General features: G+C 46.0%; 1 protein-coding gene across 1 annotated transcript in view; it reads right to left on the bottom strand.

Annotated features, from left to right (window-relative positions):
• LOC120034751 (FRAS1-related extracellular matrix protein 2-like) overlaps positions 1-19466 on the bottom strand; it is a 55478-nt gene that overhangs the window by 14600 nt on the left and 21412 nt on the right. Inside the window, exons 3-11 of the mRNA XM_038981356.1 lie at positions 14220-14366; positions 12688-12918; positions 12199-12324; positions 10327-10578; positions 5268-5417; positions 2750-2959; positions 1459-1656; positions 778-942; positions 395-577 (exon numbers count right to left, since the gene is read on the bottom strand). Of these exons, the coding sequence (XP_038837284.1) occupies positions 395-577; positions 778-942; positions 1459-1656; positions 2750-2959; positions 5268-5417; positions 10327-10578; positions 12199-12324; positions 12688-12918; positions 14220-14366 (1662 nt within the window). The remainder of the gene's footprint in view (positions 1-394; positions 578-777; positions 943-1458; positions 1657-2749; positions 2960-5267; positions 5418-10326; positions 10579-12198; positions 12325-12687; positions 12919-14219; positions 14367-19466) is intronic.

Below are 19466 nucleotides of genomic sequence, written 5' to 3'. Positions count from 1 at the left end.
ATGTGTTTTTGTAAAATGTTCAGTGGACATTGTTAAAAGTCGTCCTTGTGCATAGAGTCGTATGGATTATTTATCTTTGCAATCATTGTTTTTTCTTTGACATCCATTTTAAAGCTTCAGATCTGAGTCTCAACATCATTCTGTTACTGTGGTAATGCCCCTATCCTTCTCTCATATGGTTCTGTTCTAACGCCCATACTAACATCCCACTTAGAATGAAGCAATGTTTTGGACAATCTAAGTGGGATGCTAGAGTGGATATTGGAACATAGACTACAGTTCCTGTATGTGTACTCACCCTCCAACAGGAGGTTGTAGTCCTCTCCAGACGTTAGGGTTAGTTATGTCTGTGTTACATGATTAAACTATATGATAACTTAATGCTAGGACTCACCCTCCGACAGCGGGTTGTAGTCCTCTCCAGAGGTGGCTGACCCGTCCTTGGTGTGGACCCGGACCAGGGAGACCTTGGAGGTGTCTCCTAGCCTCAGGATAGGGATCTTCACCACGGCTGTCTCCCCTTGGATCTGGGGCTCCCGTACGCTGTACTTTATCTCACTGAAACGGATGATGGGCTCTGAGGAGAGAGAATCAGGTTAGACTCCAGATACAAAACAGAACATACTACTACCTCTAACTCTCTAGAGACTGAATTAAATGATTAATAAAATAGAGTGTTTTGTCATTTTATTTGTAATACTTTATTAGATAGATCTATACAGCGTAGCCCAATGTTAGGTGTAGTAGATATCTCCATGTTCCTTGGGTAATGCTTACTGTCTTTCTCGTCCGTAATGGTGACAACCGCCTCTTTCTGTTCCCCTATGGAGGCTCCGAAGAGTGACTTGCTCTTGGGCGTTCCCAGCACCAGACGGAACTCTTCATCCTCCTCATACAGGTTATCATCCACCACGTTCACCACACACTCCTTCTCACTCTCCCCTATAGGAGAGACAGACAGGGGGAACACAGCGTTAACACATAGAAATATGAGGATATGGGGGGTTGGCATATAAAAAGACATTGGGAGAGAGAAGGGGTAGAGCTAGGGAAGGAGAGAGAGAGAGAGAGAGAGAGAGAGAGAGAGAGAGAGAGAGAGAGAGAGAGAGAGAGAGAATGGGGAGTGAGAGGAAGGGAGGAAGGGAGAGAGAGAGAGAGAGAGAGAGAGAGGGAGAGTAAGAGAAAGGGGAGAGGGAGAGAGAGAGAGGAGAAAGGAGAGAGAGAGAGAGAGAGAGAGAGTAAGAGAAGGGGGAGAGAGAGAGAGAGAGGAGAAAGGGGAGTGAGAGGGAGGGAGGAAGGGAGAGAGAGAGTAAGAGAAGGGAGAGAGAGAGAGAGGTGAAGAGGGAGGAAGAGAGAGGGAGAGAGAGAGAGGAGAAGAGGGAGGAAGAGAGAGAGAGAGAGGAGAAGAGGGAGGGAGGGAGAGAGAGAAACAGAGAGAGAGAGAGAGACTGGGGTTACCTGGGAAGAAGGTGATGAGTGACCCGTCCGTGTTGGGCCTCTCATCATAATCCATCATGACCTGGGCAGAGCCCTGGCGGGTGTAGCAGCGCACCGTAGACCTGTGACTGATGTCTCCACTTCGATACACTACGGCCTTCATCTCCCCGTCCGCCTCATCCACCTTATAGGCAGCATCCTTGAACTGAACCTTGGGCACTGGAATAATAAGTAGATTTGAATTAGGCTCTGAAGAGAATAGAATACTACTTATCATTACTGTGTTTTTTTAGTAGCTCAATATTCTTTTCATAGCTTCTGCATAGGGAGCATAGTCTAATTCTCTCATTGCTCACTGACTAAATGTGCCTTAGACAATCATCTCAAAGCTACTTTTATATGGATAACAAAACACAAACAATTCATACAAAGAGAAAAGCTAAAACAGTGGTTATGTTAGCGCTAAAACAGTGCTTATGTTAGTGCTAAAACAGTGCTTATGTTAGCGCTAAAACAGTGGTTATGTTAGAGCTAAAACAGAGGTTATGCTAACACTAAAACAGTGGTTATGTTAGCGCTAAAACAGTGCTTATGTTAGCGCTAAAACAGTGGTTATGTTAGAGCTAAAACAGAGGTTATGCTAACACTAAAACAGTGGTTATGTTAGCGCTAAAACAGTGCTTATGTTAGTGCTAAAACAGTGGTTATGTTAGAGCTAAAACAGAGGTTATGCTAACACTAAAACAGTGGTTATGTTAGCGCTAAAACAGTGCTTATGTTAGCGCTAAAACAGTGGTTATGTTAGAGCTAAAACAGTGGTTATGTTAGCGCTAAAACAGTGGTTATGTTAACGCTAAAACAGTGATTATGTTAGCGCTAAAACAGTGGTTATGCTAACACTAAAACAGTGTGTGAAAAAGTGTGTGTGTCTGTATAATTCATCGTCAGTAACAGTATCATTAACCGGGATGGTGGTCTTGCTGGGGGCTATATATCTACATGTATGTGTTACAGAGTGTGTATAACTCACGGTCAGTAACAGTATCATTAATAGTGATGGTGGTCTTGCTGGGGTCTATATATCTACATGTGTGTGTATGTGTTACAGAGTGTGTATAACTCACGGTCAGTAACAGTATCATTAATAGTGATGGTGGTCTTGCTGGGGTCTATATATCTACACATGTGTGTATGTGTTACAGAGTGTGTATAACTCACGGTCAGTAACAGTATCATTAATAGTGATGGTGGTCTTGCTGGGGTCTATATATCTACACATGTGTGTATGTGTTACAGAGTGTGTATAACTCACGGTCAGTAACAGTATCATTAATAGTGATGGTGGTCTTGCTGGGCTCCCCCAGCACAGCGTTCATGGGCATCCTCAGCACCAGGTCAAATGTTTCCGGACCCTCCAGCTCCGGCTGACCCAGGTCATCCAAAATGGTCACTCTGAATGTCTGCATGGTCACCCCGGGGGCAAAGTCCAGGTTACGGCTGATGCCCACGTAGTCTAGGCCGGCTGGCAGGGGGACACGGGGAACATAGAAATAGAACATTACACATATATCTTAATGGGGAGAGAGTCAGTAAGAGCATTGGGATACTACCATGAAAGAGATGACACCGGAATGTTTGAGAAATATTAGGAACGATTGGGAATTCTGTGTAATTACACTGATAGAGAGCTTGTGAATAATGTGAAAACAGAGATTTAGGGACTCCAGGGGAATTGTAAATAGTGTGACAGATACAGTGGCTTGAGAAAGTATTCACCCCCTTGCCATTTTTCCTATTTTGTTGCCTTACAACCTGGTATTAAAATGGATTTTTGGGGGGGGTTTGTATCATTTGATTTACACAACATGCCTACCACTTTGAAGATACAAAATATTTTTTATTGTGAAACAAACAAGAAATAAGACAAAAAAAATTGAAAACTTGAGTGTGCGTAACTATTCACCCCCCAAAGTCAATACTTTGTAGAGACACCGTTTTCAGCAATTACAGCTGCAAGTCTCTTGGGGTATGTCTCTATAAGCCTGGCACATCTAGCCACTGGGATTTTGCCCATTCTTCAAGGAAAAACTGCTCCAGCTCCTTCAAGTTGCATGGGTTCCGCAATCTTTAAGTCATACCACAGATTCTCAATTGGATTGAGGTCTGGGCTTTGACTAGGCCCTTCCAAGACATTTAAATGTTTCCCCTTAAACCACTTTAGTGTTGCTTTAGCAGTATGCTTAGGGTCATTGTCCTGCTGGAAGGTGAACCTCCGTCCCAGTCTCAAATCTCTGGAAGACTGAAACAGGTTTCCCTCAAGAATTTCCCTGTATTTAGCGCCATCCATCATTCCTTCAATTCTGACCAGTTTCCCAGTCCCTGTCGATGAAAAACATCCCCACAGCATGATGCTGCCACCTGTCACGTTCCTGACCTGTTTTTCCTTTTTCTTGTGTTTATTTAGTTGGTCAGGGCGTGAGTTGGGGTGGGTTGTCGAGGTGTTATTTTCTATGTTGGGTTGTTTGTGTTCGGCCGGGTATGATTCTCAATCAGAGACAGCTGTCATTCGTTGTCCCTGATTGAGAATCATACTTAGGCAGCCTGTGATTCACGTGGTTTTTGTGGGTGTTTGCATCTCGTGTCAGTGTTAGTACCACACGGGACTGTTTGCGGTTTTGTCACGTTTGTTGTTTTGTATATTAAGTGTTCAGTCTAAGTGTATTAAAAGATGACCACTTTCCACTCCGCATATTGGTCTGATCCTTCTCGCCTCTCCTCCTCGTCCGAGGAGGAGGATTACGACAGCCGTTACACCACCATCATGCTTCACTGTGGGGATGGTGTTCTCTGGGTTATGAGAGGTGTTGGGTTTGCGCCAGACATAGCGTTTTCCTTGATGGCCAAAAAGTGAAATTTTATTCTCATCTGACCAGAGTACCTTCTTCCAAATGTTTGGGGGGTCTCCCACATGCCTTTTGGCAAACACCAAATGTGTTTGCTTATTTTTTTCTTTAAGCAATGGCTTTTTTCTGGCCACTCTTCCGTAAAGCCCAGGTCTGTGGAGTGTACAGCTTAAAGTGGACAGATACTCCAATCTCCGCTGTGGAGCTTTGCAGCTCCTTCAGGGTTATCTTTGGTCTCTTTGCCTCGTCCGTGAGTTTTGGTGGGCGGCCCTCTCTTGGCAGGTTTGTTGTGGTTCCATATTCTTTCCATTTTTGAATAATGGATTTAATGGTGCTCCGTGGGATGTTCAAAGTTTCGGATATTTTTTTTTAACCCAACCCTGATCTGTACTTCTCCACAACTTTATCCCTGACTTGTTTGGAGAGCTCCTTGGTCTTCATGGTGACGCTTGTTTGGTGGTGACGCTTGCTTGGTGGTGCTACAGACTCTGGGGCCTGCAACACCACTAAGAACAGGTGTATATATACTGAGATCATGTAACACTTAGATTGTACACAGGTGGACTTTATTTAACTAATTATGTGACTTCTGAAGGTAATTGGTTGCACCAGATCTTATTTAGGGGCTTCATAGCAAAGGGGTGAACACATATGCACGCACCACTTTTCCTTTTTTTATATATATATATTTTTGAATTTTTTGAAACAAGTAATTTTTTTCATTTCATTTCACCAATTTGGACTACTTTGTGTATGTCCATTACATGAAATCCAAATAAAAATCTATTTAAATTACAGGTTGTAATGCAACAAAATAGGAAAAACGCTAAGGGGGATGAATACTTTTGCAAGGCACTGTATTCTGGAAACGCTACACCACAAAGAGGATAGAAATAATAGATCTAACATCCACGTTCTTCTTCTGACCTTCAGCAGAGACGGGGTCACTCTTCCTGGAGCGGACGGTCACTGTGGCCGTCTTGGAGAGGTCAGTGCCAGTCCTCCAGACCCTGACCTCCACATAGCCTGAACTCTCATCCACAATGTAATCTAGTTCTCCGAAATACAGAGAGGGCTCTGTAGAGAGAGAGAGAGAGAGGGGGAGAGAGAGAGAGAGAGAGGGGGGGAGAGAGAGGTCAGGTCAGTATATTATCATCTACATCTTACAGATATGATCATTAAGTTACAAAAATGTGGTTTTGATTAAGGATGTCTTTCGGGAAGAAGCTGTCATGGGATAATCCACATTTCTGGTCTGAACTCGGCTTGTCAGATACAGTTGGTACGGCTGACGGGGTCATCCCCATCTTTCCCTCTCTTTCCAGGAAGAGAGCTGTCACCCCACTCATCCCTTCATCCTCCTCCCCTCATCGAGGCCAGACACTGTCGTCTGAACTCAGTGCCAGAGGTCTACAGTGCACACCTGAAAAGCCAGGTAGAAATGGTGGATAAGTGAAAGGGGGATGAGTTGGGGGGAGAAGAGGGATGGGATGTCCTCCTTGTCTGATGACAGTAGCACTGATAAGAGGGAGGAGACGGGGGAGGCAGCACAGACAGGAGGATCTCTCTACCTCTCCCTCTCTGAGTAATAGACTAGAGGGAAGGAATGCATATCTTTGGAACACACAGCGGATTAATCTCTCTACACACCTATAACAGCCAGACTCATCATCACTGACAAGCTACTGCTGTCTACTGTACATCCACTAATGAGGCTGATCTATAATTGAGCTTTCTGCCATTTCTATAAGAGGCAGATACAATATTGTGACAATCGTGATTATTTAGTCTATAGCTGGATAAAATAGTAAAAGTAAGACATGGAGAATAGGAAGTATGTACACATTTAACTGACTGTTAGGTGAAGAGGATTTGAAGAGGTGGTCTAGAGATGTTTTTAGACTAGGGCTTGTAGTGCCACAGTCAGACAACCACCGCTGATCCCCTGAAACTTGGCTTACTCTCAATGCCTCTCAATCACCAGAGATACTGTTTAGTACCAGGGGTGGCTGGTTAGGGGGAAGGAGACATGGCAATCCCTAAAGGATCACTGAGAAGGAAGAGCCAGACTAATAACAATGAAGCCTAATGCTGGCCGGGGTCCCAACCACAGGTTTACTCAGCCAGGAAGATGGGTTCGCACGCACGCACGCACGCACACACACACACACACACACACACACACACACACACACACACACACACACACACACACACACACACACACACACACACACACACACACACACACACACACACACACACACACACACACACACACACACACACACACACACACACACAGTGTTGTCACTTTAGATTTCAGGACCCACCAAGAAGTTTGTGGCACAATGGAGGAATGGATCTTTACATTGAGAAGACATCTCCTCTTGTCGCCTGGAGATCATGTCTGGGAATGCTGATTACTTATACATAACGTTTCCATTGTACTCCAAATTACAGGGGAGGGAGTGGGGAGTGTAGCCCTGACTGTGAGTGTGTCTGTCATTAGAACAAACCAGTTAGTGAAATGAATGAGCTCTGAAGGGTGGGAGAGAGGAAGGAGAGGAGGAGGAGGAGGAGGAGGAGGAGAGAAGTGCAAGAGGAGAAGAAGAGGAACGGCTCAGAGAGACAACTAAAGAGAGATAAATGACTCATTCAGTCAGATAGAGTGGATGGGGAGGACTGGAGTGGCCTCAGATTCAGAAAGTAAATCACTTGAACACTAAGCGGCAGTTTCCCAGACACAGCTTAAAGGCTGATTTTTGTGGTTTTCCTGTGTTTTATATATATTTCCACACTTTGAGTTTGGAATAATACTGTGAAATAGCAGTTAGTGTAAGAGCTGTTTGAAAAGGCCGCCTGAAATTTCAGCCTGTTTTGGTGGGATGGAGTTTTGGCCTTCCATGGTGACATCACCATGTGGTAATAAGAAAGAAATGTCTAAACCTTTCTATCAGTAACGGGTCATTTTCAGTTTTCCCCTTCCCACTCAGACCACTCCCAGACATTCCTAGAAAAGTTCTTGCTTGAGAAATTACCCTTTGCTAAGCAATTTTTGTGTATTTTTGTCCATTTTAATTTAAAACAAAATTGAAAAGGTAATTCATTGTTACCCAGTAATGATTTGATATTGAGATAGAAACGGCTACATTGGACCTTTAAGACTGGTCCTGGATTAACAATCATTATCAATGGAAAATCTCCATTGAACGTGCTTCTTGGTTTAACTGTGTCCAAGAAACAAACACATCTCCTTTTTCTCATCTGAAGCCTACAGGTGATATTTGACGTACATGCAAACGAAAAAATGGAACATTTATGTCGATATGATATCCGAATATGTTGCACTTTCTTTTCTTTTTTTTTACTTCCAGAGCTTTCTTGAAGTTGTAAACAAACCATCACCCACATCTCAAATAACAGCTACACAAATAAAACAAAAATGGAGGCTGAACGCCATCAAACAGGAGCCGGAGGAAAAACATGCCTGTCATTTGACATTCCTCTCCCACAAATCCCTGTTTCCCCCTGTTTCCCCACCTGCCTCTTGGCCCCAGCAACACAAAGGGAAGCCCTCTGTTTCCCCCTGTTTCCCCACCTGCCTCTTGGCCCCTGCAACACAAAGGGAAGCCCTCTGTTTTCCCCCAGCTCCACTGAACGGTGGAGTTGGAGGAGTGACTCAGAACAAAACACGTTCAGAGAGCTCTTTTATTTGTCATGACAGAGGGTTGTCCAGTGTAGTTAACACTGGAGTTTCTATTCTATTCTATTTTCTCTCTTCCCAGTTCTGCCACCTGTTACTAGAAGTATAGGATGGAACAGATGGAGTGTGTAGTCAGGGGTAGAGCGAGAGGAGGGAGGAGGGAGGAGAGGAAGGACAGGGCAAAGAGAGGGAAGGCAAGACAAACATGTGGGGAGATGTGCTTTTGTCTTGGGTTGAGTGTGTTTGTGTGCCACTGTCTGTCTGTGTGTGGCTTTGGGGAATGGCGCCATCCATGAGTGGACTTGTAGTGGAATAGATTACACGTAGAGACCAGTGGTTACAGTAAAGAAGGGCATCACCCGGGCTGGAGGATCCTCAGCACCCAGCATCTGAGTTATGGTGTTGATGATGGCTGGAGGATCCTCAGCACCTGGCCTCTGAGTTATGGTGTTGACGGCTGGAGGATCCTCAGCACCCAGCATCTGAGTTATGGTGTTGATGATGGCTGGAGGATCCTCAGCACCTGGCCTCTGAGTTATGGTGTTGACGGCTGGAGGATTCTCAGCACCTGGCCTCTGAGTTATGGTGTTGATGGTGGCTGGAGGATCCTCAGCACCCGGCCTCTGAGTTATGGTGTTGATGGCTGGAGGATTCTCAGCACCTGGCCTCTGAGTTATGGTGTTGATGGTGGCTGGAGGATCCTCAGCACCTGGCCTCTGAGTTATGGTGTTAATGGTGGCTGGAGGATCCTCAGCACCCGGCCTCTGAGTTATGGTGTTGATGGTGGCTGGAGGATCCTCAGCACCCGGCCTCTGAGTTATGGTGTTGATGGTGGCTGGAGGATCCTCAGCACCCGGCCTCTGAGTTATGGTGTTGATGGTAACACTCTCACCAAAGAGGCTTCACTAAGCTTCGTACAGTCCTACAGTACATGCTCTCACAAGCCCTACTGTAGTTCCTATGTGGCACAGTTGTTTTTTGTTGTTGATAAACCAACTTCTAACCACATCTTTCCTGCCTCTCCTCTCTCCTTTCATCTAGTGTTTGGCACCAGCTCTCTCTCTTTCAGTCTCCTGTCTTTCCTCTTTACCTTAGTGCTTTTGGCATGGCTGCATCAATTGTTCCTTTATTCTACCTCACTAACAGGAGAACAAAGATTGAAGCAAAGTAATGCTATTGATACGTGTTTATCATCAGTGAAAAGTAATGACCCTGTTATCAGTTCAATAGTGTTGTATCTAGTTGCACGACTCTATGTGTTTTCAGCGACTGTGTTGAATATTAGACAACTGCTGGGAGATCGAATGATAATAAATCAATGTGGATGAAAGGGTTTGGTTGCTAAGGCAACACAGGTGCAGACTGACACACAACACACAGCACAGAGACTGACACACAAAAACCCAGAGACAAAGACACACACACACACACACACACACACACACACACACACACACACACACACACACACACACACACACACACACACACACACACACACACACACACACACACACACACACACACACACACACACGCACACACACACACACACACACACACACACACACACATGTAAATTGTAACTAGGCACATCAAAGTGTCTCGGGCAACAGTTAAGCCCCCATAACAAACATAGAGGGAGTCATATCATTATGAGTGGCCCATAGGAAGTCCCAGGAAGTCATATCATTAGGAGTGGCCCATAGGAAGTCCCAGGAAGTCATATCATTAGGAGTGGCCCATAGGAAGTCCCAGGAAGTCATATCATTAGGAGTGGCCCATAGGAAGTCCCAGGAAATCATAGAGAAAAGCTGAAAGGAACAGGGTTCATAAAGGGTTATTCTGCTGTCCCCATAGGATAAACCTTTTTGGTTCTAGGTAGAACACGCTGTGGAAGGGTTCTACATGGAACCCAAAATAGTTCTACCCGGAACCAAACTTTTTTATTCAAGGGTTATCCTATGGGGACAGCCGAATAACCCTTTTAGGTTTTAGATCACACTTTTTTTAAAGAGTGTACCCGCGTTCACTGAACCCAAGAGACTGGGGGGTCGAATAGGTAGAGTTTCCTTTATAGTCAATATAGTAAAGGGTCAGGAATCATTGAGTCTATTGCCATTGACAAGTAGCATTCAAGTTGACTTGAACCTGTCTGTTGACCTATTTGAACTAGGGTTTCAAGTTTCAAGTAGGGTTTCATGACAATTGAGGGACCTCTGTATTCAACAGGTGACTATAGATGCCACCACCCACCATACGCCCAACAACCACACTCACCATCGTCGCTGTCGGCCAGGATGGTGACCTTCGCGCTGGGGAAGGTGGCTCCCACCTGGCCCCCCATGGGCATGCTGAGGGTCACGTTGAAGCTCTCTTCCTCCTCGTAGAGCGAGTCGTCGATGATGATGATGCGGCAGGGCTTCTCCCTCTGGTCCTTGTCGAAGCGCAGCACGCTGGTGTGGTCCTCGGGACGCGTGATGTAGTCGCTGTAGGAGAGGACCGTGCTGGGGATGGTGCCCGTCGCACTGGCTGTTGGGAAAAGGAGTTCAGGTGTCAATGGTTAAGGGTCAATAGAAGAATGACAGGCAGTTGTGGGAGGAGGAGAGTAGTTTTATGTTACAATATATCTACAGTGCATTTGGAAAGTATTCAGACTCCCTGACTTTTTCCACATTTTGTTATGTTACAGCCTTATTCTAAAATGGATTAAATTGTTTTCCCCCTCATCAATCTACACACAATACCCCATAATGACAAAGCAAAAACTGAAATATTCACATTTACATAAGTTTTCTTACCCTTAACTCAGTACTTTGTTGAAGCACCTTTGGCAGCCATTACAGCCTCGAGTCTTCTTGGGTATGATGCTACAAGCTTGGCACACCTGTATTTAGGGAGTTTGTCCCATTCTTCTCTGCAGATCCTCTCAAGCTCTTTCAGGTTGTATGGGGAGCGTCGCTGCACAGCTATTTTCAGGTTTCTCCAGAGATGTTCGATCGGGTTCAAGTCCGGGCTCTGGCTGGGCCACTCAAGGACATTCAGAGACTTGTCCCAAAGCCACTCCTGCATTGTCTTGGCTGTATGCTTAGGGTTGTTGTCTTGTTGGAAGGTGAACCTTCGCCCCAGTCTGAGGTTCTGAGTGCTCTGTACTTTGCTCCGTTCATCTTTCTCTCGATCCTGACTAGTCTCCCAGTCCCTGCCGCTGAAAAACATCCCCACAGCATGCTGCCACCACCATGCTTCACCGTAGGGATGGCGCCAGGTTTCCTCCAGACCTGACGCTTGGCATTCAGGCCAAAGAGTTCAATCTTGATTTCATCAGACCAGAGAATCTTGTTTCTCATGGTCTTAGAGTCCTTTAGGTGCCTTTTGCCAAACTCCAGGCTGGCTGACATGTGCCTTTTACTGAGGAGTGGCTTCCGTCTGGCCACTCTACCATAAAGGCCTGATTGGTCGAGTGCTGCAGAGATGGTTGTCCTTCTGGAACTCTGGAGCTCTTTCAGAGTGACCATCTGCTTCTTGGTCACCTCCCTGACCAAGGCCCTTCTCCCCCAATTGCTCAGTTTTGGTGGTTACAAACTTCTTCCATTTAAGAATGATGGAGGCCACTGTGTTCTTGGGTACCCTTCCCCAGCTCTGTGCTTTGACACAGTCCTTTCTCGGAGCTCTACGGACAATTCCTTCGACCTCAGGCTTAGTTTTTGATTTGACATGCACTGTCTACTGTGGGAACTTATATAGACAGGTGTATGCCTGTCTAATCAATTGAATTTACCACAACTGCACTCCAATCAAGTTGAAGAAACATCTGAAGGATGATCAATGGAAACAGGATGCACTTGAGCTCAATTTCGAGTCTCAAAGCAAAGGGTCTGAATACTTATGTAAATATGGTATTTCTGTTTTACATTTTTTACAATTCTAAAAATCTGTTTTTGCTTTGTCTTTACGTGGTATTGTGTGTTGGATTAATGAGATTATTAATATTTTTGATCCATTTTAGAATAAGGTTGTAACGTAACAAAATGTGGAAAAAGGGAAGGGGTCTGAATACTTTCCGAATGCACTGTATATCTATGTGCATTTTATTCATGCATTTAATCTTTGTAAAAACCCATGTATTTGAATGATATATTTGACTGTATTCACCTTGCTGGGTGTAGCAGATGACCATGAGTTCCTGGCCGAGGTCTCCAGAGCGGCGAACAGGCACCAGCAGCTCCCCAATGTCCTCCTCTATCTTATACTCTGCCTGGGGGATGAACACCATGGACTCTGCAGAGGAAAGAGGGAGAAACCATACAATTCAGAATTAGAATAGTAATTTAATAGAATCTCTATGGGAGAAGCACAGAGGATAGGCCATAGAGAAAAAGAGAAGAAGAGTTTACAAGCCCAGGCGAGTCTGTACTTATTTGATGCATGCATATTTGCTGCTGCCATCAAATTGCCCAGCAATGGAACAATAATCATGATCTGATTCGGAATCTTATGAAAAATTATATATTTTCATGTGTCAATCCATGTAAATTAATGTAGCCTTTCCAATTGACTTAAGCCTGTCTACTATTCATAAAGGATTTCATGTCGGAGGGCAAATCAAACAGACAATCTGCAGATAAGGCGGTTCATTCTTACCATCACCAGGGTCCACTATCTCCACAGTGGCCCTATCGGGGTACTCCAGCACGGCCATGACAGGCTCTGACAGCTGGATCTCAAAGGTCTCGCTGGTCTCAAACTCCTGGTCCGTGAAGATCTTCACCCTCCAGGTGGCCACTGTCTGGCCTGGGTTGAACTGGACCTGCTTCTGGGCCTTGCCCCGGAAGTCCTTGTCCTTCTCCGCAGTGCCATCCTTGGTGGTGATGCCTGAATAGAACCATATCGAACTGAACTAAATAGAACCTAATTTAATTACATTTAATTGGAATTTAGCTGAGGTAAGCTGAGCTGAACTTAATTGAACCTAATTGAACTGAATAGCTTTATAATAATGGCACGTACCACTGTGTAGTTTGTAGGGCCTCAGAGGATGTGAGTTGACTGCAGGTTGACTGATTTACAGACTGTAGTTGCCTGGTTAGCTCTCATTGTCTGTCTTTGTTCATATTTGCCCACTACTGTGTCGTCAAAGACAACCGTAAATATAGGAGCCTGTGTATAAAAGCCTGTGTGTTGGATGTAGCCAAACAGACAAGCATGTTGACATTACCTGGTGACCTCTATGAGGAAGGGCTATCTGATCCCTCAATCAAACTAGGTTTTTCACCAGCGAGACAGGAAATGGGTCATCAGTCAAACAGGAACACACACAGGGCAGATTGATAACCAGGGGGTCTGTTTTATTCTTAGGTTTCTTCTAATGGCAGGGTAATAACAGACAAATACACTCCATGAAGACCCTTAAAGGGCCAATCAGTCTTTTACACAATGACAGTTTAATAGGTCCTGCTTTCTGAATAGTCTCTCCACTGACATTTACATTTTTTTCGAAGTACCCCTAGTCAGAGTTGATGGTGGTGGGTGATTGAAATATTTACTACCCATTAGGGATAAAATAGTGGCAATTTAAAACTACCTTTATCTGAATGACAAGTAAAGAAAACAACGGGAGAAATGTACTAACTCAGATATATCACTTGGGTGATGAACCAACGAAGTGCAAGCCAGTTCCAACAGGATCTACCATGGTACACTCTTAGAAAAAGGGTTCCAAAAGGGTTCTTCAGCTGTCCCTATAAGAGAACCCTTTTTGGTGCCGGGTTCTACCTGGCACCAAAAGGGTTTTCTACCTGCAAAAAAAAAGGGTTGGGACAGCCGAATAACCCTGTATGGTTCTAGATAGCACCTTTTTTTTCAAAGAGTGCATGCCCTTGACGTCGGCTAATGGGTATCCTAATAAATCAAAAATCAAACCAAAATGCTATAGATCTGATGTAAATCCTGTTCAAGACTTTCAGTACCATAGACATAGAATCTCCATGTCAGCCATATTGAGTGTACCGATGAGTATTCTGTAAAATGACTGAGGAGCTTTGTACCCATTGTATTCATTCTATGTCTAGAGGTAAATATTGCTATAGGTCCCATTCTAGTCCTTGTATTTATCTGTTTAGGTAAAGGCTGCTGTAGATCTGTGGTAAGTACTGTGTAAGACTTCCAATACTCACTGACGAAGGATGTCTCTCCCAGGTACCCCCTGCGTCTGAGCGTCACCTCCAGGAGTCTGGCGTCCTCATCCACCAGATAGTACTCCTTCTCCAGGCTGATCCACGACCAGTTGAGCCGGAATGGCTGCGGCTTCAGCTTGTTTCCACCTGGAAGACACAACTTTGACATCAGTTTTTGTAAACTCATTGAGCCCTATGACAAAAGACACAGATATTTTAAATTGTGAAGGGTAACTTGATAACTTAATGTCAGGGCTTACCCCCAAATCCTCCATCACAGGCCTCTTGAGTGATGCCTTGTTTCTAATTTCCTCTCTCACTCCATTGTTCTCCCCCCACCCCCCACTCGCAGACAGTGCCTGGCAAGGGTTTCTCACCTCCTCACCCAGATATGTGTGTCAGTTCCCTGGCTCCTTTGGCAGGGTTGCCTGCCCCTGGCTAGACTCTTACCTCCTTACCAGTCTCAGGGAGTGGGCCAAAACAGGACAGAGAGAGAGAGACCCGTTTTTAATGGATCACTTGCTGACAGTGACTCAGATAGCTACTGTAAGTGACGGTTTGTTCAAGGGAATCCCTGTTTGTCTGTCTGTCTGTCTGTCTGTCTCTGTCTGTCTGTCTGTCTGTCTGTCTGTCTGTCTGTCTGTCTGTCTGTCTGTCTGTCTGTCTGTCTGTCTGTCTGTCTGTCTGTCTGTCTGTCTGTCTGTCTGTCTCATTCTCTCTCTCTCTCCCTCTCACTCTCTGTCACCTCTGACCCAAACCAGACAGTATTAGCAGAGGGGTTAAAGGTGAGGTGCAGAGAGAGGCTCCATTACTCCTGGTGACTCATTGACATGGCAGCCCCAGCCATATCCTTTAAGCACCAGCGGTATCCCTTTAAGCACCAGCAGCACCTCTGAGGGACAAGGGTAACTTCATGTCTACTTCAAATCAAATTTATTTATATATATTACCCCTATCTCAAAGTGCTGTACAGAAACCCAGCCTAAAACCCCAAACAGCAAGCAATGCAGGTGTAGAAGATTACTTCATGTCTATAGGCTTAAAATATACATTTTACCCCTTGGTGTTAAACCTTAATATTGTGAAAGTAGCTCACATTTGTTGTGGTGAAAAACAGAAAGATTAACTAATTAGTTCTTACAATGTTTGAGTCTGTGCAGCATGCACATGGAAACCTCTGACTTGAGATTTGAGATTTGCACCTGGACAGGACCCTCTGTAAAACCTCAGATTTAAAGCGATTAAGACTTAGGTCATTTTTCTCAGCTTGAAGTATATCTACCTCATTAGGCCCCATGAAGAGAACAGGTGCCATAAAACACACATATGAACCAGACCTGGGTTCAAATACTATTCTAAGTAATTTCATAATTTCAAATATGTTGTCTGGTCTCTATTAAGCTTACCTGACGCAATGGGACCAATATAATAGTCCCAAAAGTACAACCCCCCTTTTTAAGGAATTAAATAAGATATCAGACAGTATTTGAACCCAGGTCTGAAGCTCGTAGTCACCTGGCACTGATCCCCATTGACTATATGTTGCTTCCTCTGCCCTTAATCCATACTATCTCATGACTCCTTTATCCTTCAAAAGAAAGTATTCCACTCGCCGCTTGACATTGGCCACTCTGGACAGACGGAGTTACTTACTTAGCCGGTAACTTTCTTAATGCTTAAATCTTAATCCCATGCTTCTTTTTAATAACTGCGGCCAAACGTCCAAACGCCTTGGCTTATCCCCTCTCTGACAGGCCCTAGGAGGGCCCTTGACCTTGTGTCTGATTGGCCAGAGCTTAGTGGGTTCAGAGAGCCGCGGAGGTTAGAGAGGTTTTGGTCAGTTTTGCACCGCTGGTCACAGTGGCAGAAAGGCCTTATTAGCCTGTTATTAACCTGACCCCTGAGTCTAACTCTGATCAGCCATGGAGGAAGTAGGTCAATGTCAAGAAAAGACCCTTTCATATGAACCCTTTACTTCCTTTAGTGTAGCACCATGGTGGTTGTGGTCATAAGAATATCATTCTATTTCTATGGTTGTAGCGCCAGAGTTGAGGATTTGGTAGGTAGACTGAGAAAAGACCGTGTGATATTAACCATTGATATCCCTCTGACAGAAGAGTGCTAGTGTTAGCCTAGTAGCATAGTGGTTGCAAACATATGGTGGTGGATTTGGTTAGGTCCTTGTCAAGAATTAAATACCCTTGATATTATTAACCCTGTTGTGTCCTTGAGGTTTCTCAAAGGTGCTCTAAATTCAATGTATTATTATGTGTTATTAATATCATTATTATCGCAGTCTTGTAGCATGATGGTTACAGCACCAGAGTCGAGGATTTGGTAGGTCAATGCGGAGTCCCTTTGGATATTAACCCCTACATAACAGCACACTAAGGAAAGGAAGCAGAACCAATCCTCTGAGGGGTGACAGAGAACCTGTGAGAGGAGGCTAACTAAAGAAATAAACTCTCACTAGGCTTTATGGAGGACAACGGCATGGAGCATCTGGTTCATTCATACAATGAGCCTGCATTGGGGTTGGTTTTTCCTGGCTGAGGGAGAAAGGAGCTGTGGGCGTTCTGCTATGTGACTGGGGAGAATGAAAACACTGGAGGGAGGAGATGGGGCCACTTCCTCAAACCCACATGTCAACATGGCGCGCCGGGCCAGCACTGAGACACAACAGGGCCAGGATCAAACCACACTCCGCCAAGCCTGGATGTCAATGACGGTGGATTGAATTGAACTGATACCAACTAGTGGATTTTTGGGGTTAAATTGGTTAAATTGGATCGTTTCACTCTGTTGTTCACTCTAAAACACACGCATGCACACACACACACACACACACACAAAAGCCATCCTCCAAGCTATAGTATAGTAGCCATGGAGTCCCAGTTTGACATAGGAGCCCCTAGCACCTAGCGGTAGCTATCTTTGACCATGCTCATGTTTCTGACAGCTCCGGCTAAAAATACAGGAAGCATTCATCATGTTTGTCTCTGCCTGCCCCAGATTCCACCACGCTTGATGAGTGTGCATGTGGCCAATTGATAGACAAGACGAGCCAGCTAACTTCAGTTATGTTTGATTAAGTGTATTTTCATTTAGTCTGAGTGGAAATATCAAACACCTCTTGAGCATCTTTGAAATGTAAAATGGAAGTGCAGCGACTGTTGACTTTCGTCCGTCACTGTACTTATAACGCGCAGTGCACATAAACGAAATGCTACAAGACACATTAGTCACACCTCAGTCCATCACATTAAGTATAATAATCACTTATCAAGGAAGAAACTTGATTTATAAAACCTGTATACCTTTCTGCTCATATCTCCTCAAACCCACAGAATCTGAAGGAGTGTTTCTGTCCAGAACAGCACGTGTTCCTAGGCAGGCTGCCCAGTTTACACAGAGCTGATATTGTGTAACGGGCTTCCTCCTTCTCTTCATCCGAAGAGGAGTAGCAAGGATTGGACCAAAGTGCAGCGGGGTGTGAATTCATAATGATTTATTAAACAAAACGACGAAACACGAAATAACACTTAGAAATACAAAATAACAAAACGAACTAAACAGACCTAAACTACGAACTTACATGAAACGAAGAACACACGAACAGGAACAGACAAACCGAAACAGTCCCATGTGGTAACATCTACTGACACGGAAGACAATCACCCACAAACAAACAGTGAGAACAACCTACCTTAATATGACTCTCAATCAGAGGAAACGTCAAACACCTGCCTCTAATTGAGAGCCATACCAGGCAACCCAAAACCAACATAGAAACAGAAAACATAGACTGCCCACCCAAAACTCACGCCCTGACCAATAAACACATACCAAACAACAGAAAACAGGTCAGGAACGTGACAGAACCCCCCCCCTCAAGGTGCGAACTCCGGGCGCACCCCTACAACTCAAGGGGAGGGTCTGGGTGGGCATCTGTCCGCGGTGGCGGCTCCGGCGGTGGACGAGGACACCACTCCACCACTGTCTTTGTCCCCCTCCTTAGCGTCCTTTGAGTGGCGACCCTCGCCCCCGACCATGGTCCAGGAACCTTCACTAAGGCCCCTCCTACATAGAGGAGACAGCTCAGGACAGAGAGGTAGCTCCGGACAGAGAGGTAGCTCAGGACAGAGAGGTAGCTCAGGACAGAGAGGTAGCTCAGGACAGAGAGGTAGCTCAGGACAGAGAGGTAGCTCCGGACAGAGAGGTAGCTTAGGACAGAGGGACAACTCTGTACCAATGGCAGCTCCGGACTGGGTGGCAGCTCCGGACTGGGTGGCAGCTCCGGACTGGGTGGCAGCTCCGGACTGGGTGGCAGCTCATGACTGAGGGGCAGCTCATGACTGAGGGGCAGCTCATGACTGGAGGGCAGCTCATGACTGGAGGGCAGCTCATGACTGGAGGGCAGCTCATGACTGGAGGGCAGCTCATGACTGGAGGGCAGCTCATGACTGGAGGGCAGCTCATGACTGGAGGGCAGCTCATGACTGAAGGGCAGCTCATGACTGAAGGGCAGCTCATGACTGTAGGGCAGCTCATGACTGTAGGGCAGCTCATGACTGTAGGGCAGCTCTGGCAGCTCCTGACTGGCTGGCGGTTCTGGCAGCTCCTGACTGGCTGGCGCATCTGGCAGCTCCTGACTGGCTGGCGCATCTGGCAGCTCCTGACTGGCTGGCGGCTCTGGCAGCTCCTGACTGGCTGGCGGCTCTGGCGGCTCCTGACTGGCTGGCGGCTCTGGCGGCTCCTGACTGGCTGGCGGCTCTGGCGGCTCCTGACTGGCTGGCGGCTCTGGCGGCTCCTGACTGACGGACGGCTCTGGCGGCTCCTGACTGACGGACGGCTCTAGCGGCTCCTGACTGACGGACGGCTCTAATGGCTCGGGACAGACGGGCGGCTCTAATGGCTCGTGGCAGACGGATGGCTCAGAAGGCGCTGGGCAGACGGATGGCTCAGAAGGCGCTGGGCAGACGGATGGCTCAGAAGGCGCTGGGCAGACGGATGGCTCAGAAGGCGCTGGGCAGACAGATGGCTCAGAAGGCGCTGGGCAGACAGATGGCTCAGACGGCGCTGGGCAGACAGATGGCTCAGACGGCGCTGGGCAGACAGATGGCTCAGACGGCGCTGGGCAGACAGATGGCTCAGACGGCGCTGGGCAGACAGATGGCTCAGACGGCGCTGGGCAGACGGATGGCTCAGATGGCACTGGGCAGACGGATGGCTCAGACGGAGCTGGGC

This window comes from Salvelinus namaycush, chromosome 42, assembly GCF_016432855.1.
Source record: "Salvelinus namaycush isolate Seneca chromosome 42, SaNama_1.0, whole genome shotgun sequence".
In the NCBI taxonomy this organism is placed as follows: domain Eukaryota; kingdom Metazoa; phylum Chordata; class Actinopteri; order Salmoniformes; family Salmonidae; genus Salvelinus; species Salvelinus namaycush.
The sequence above is the reverse complement of the archived record's forward strand: the minus strand, read 5'-3'. Positions and strand labels throughout refer to the sequence as shown.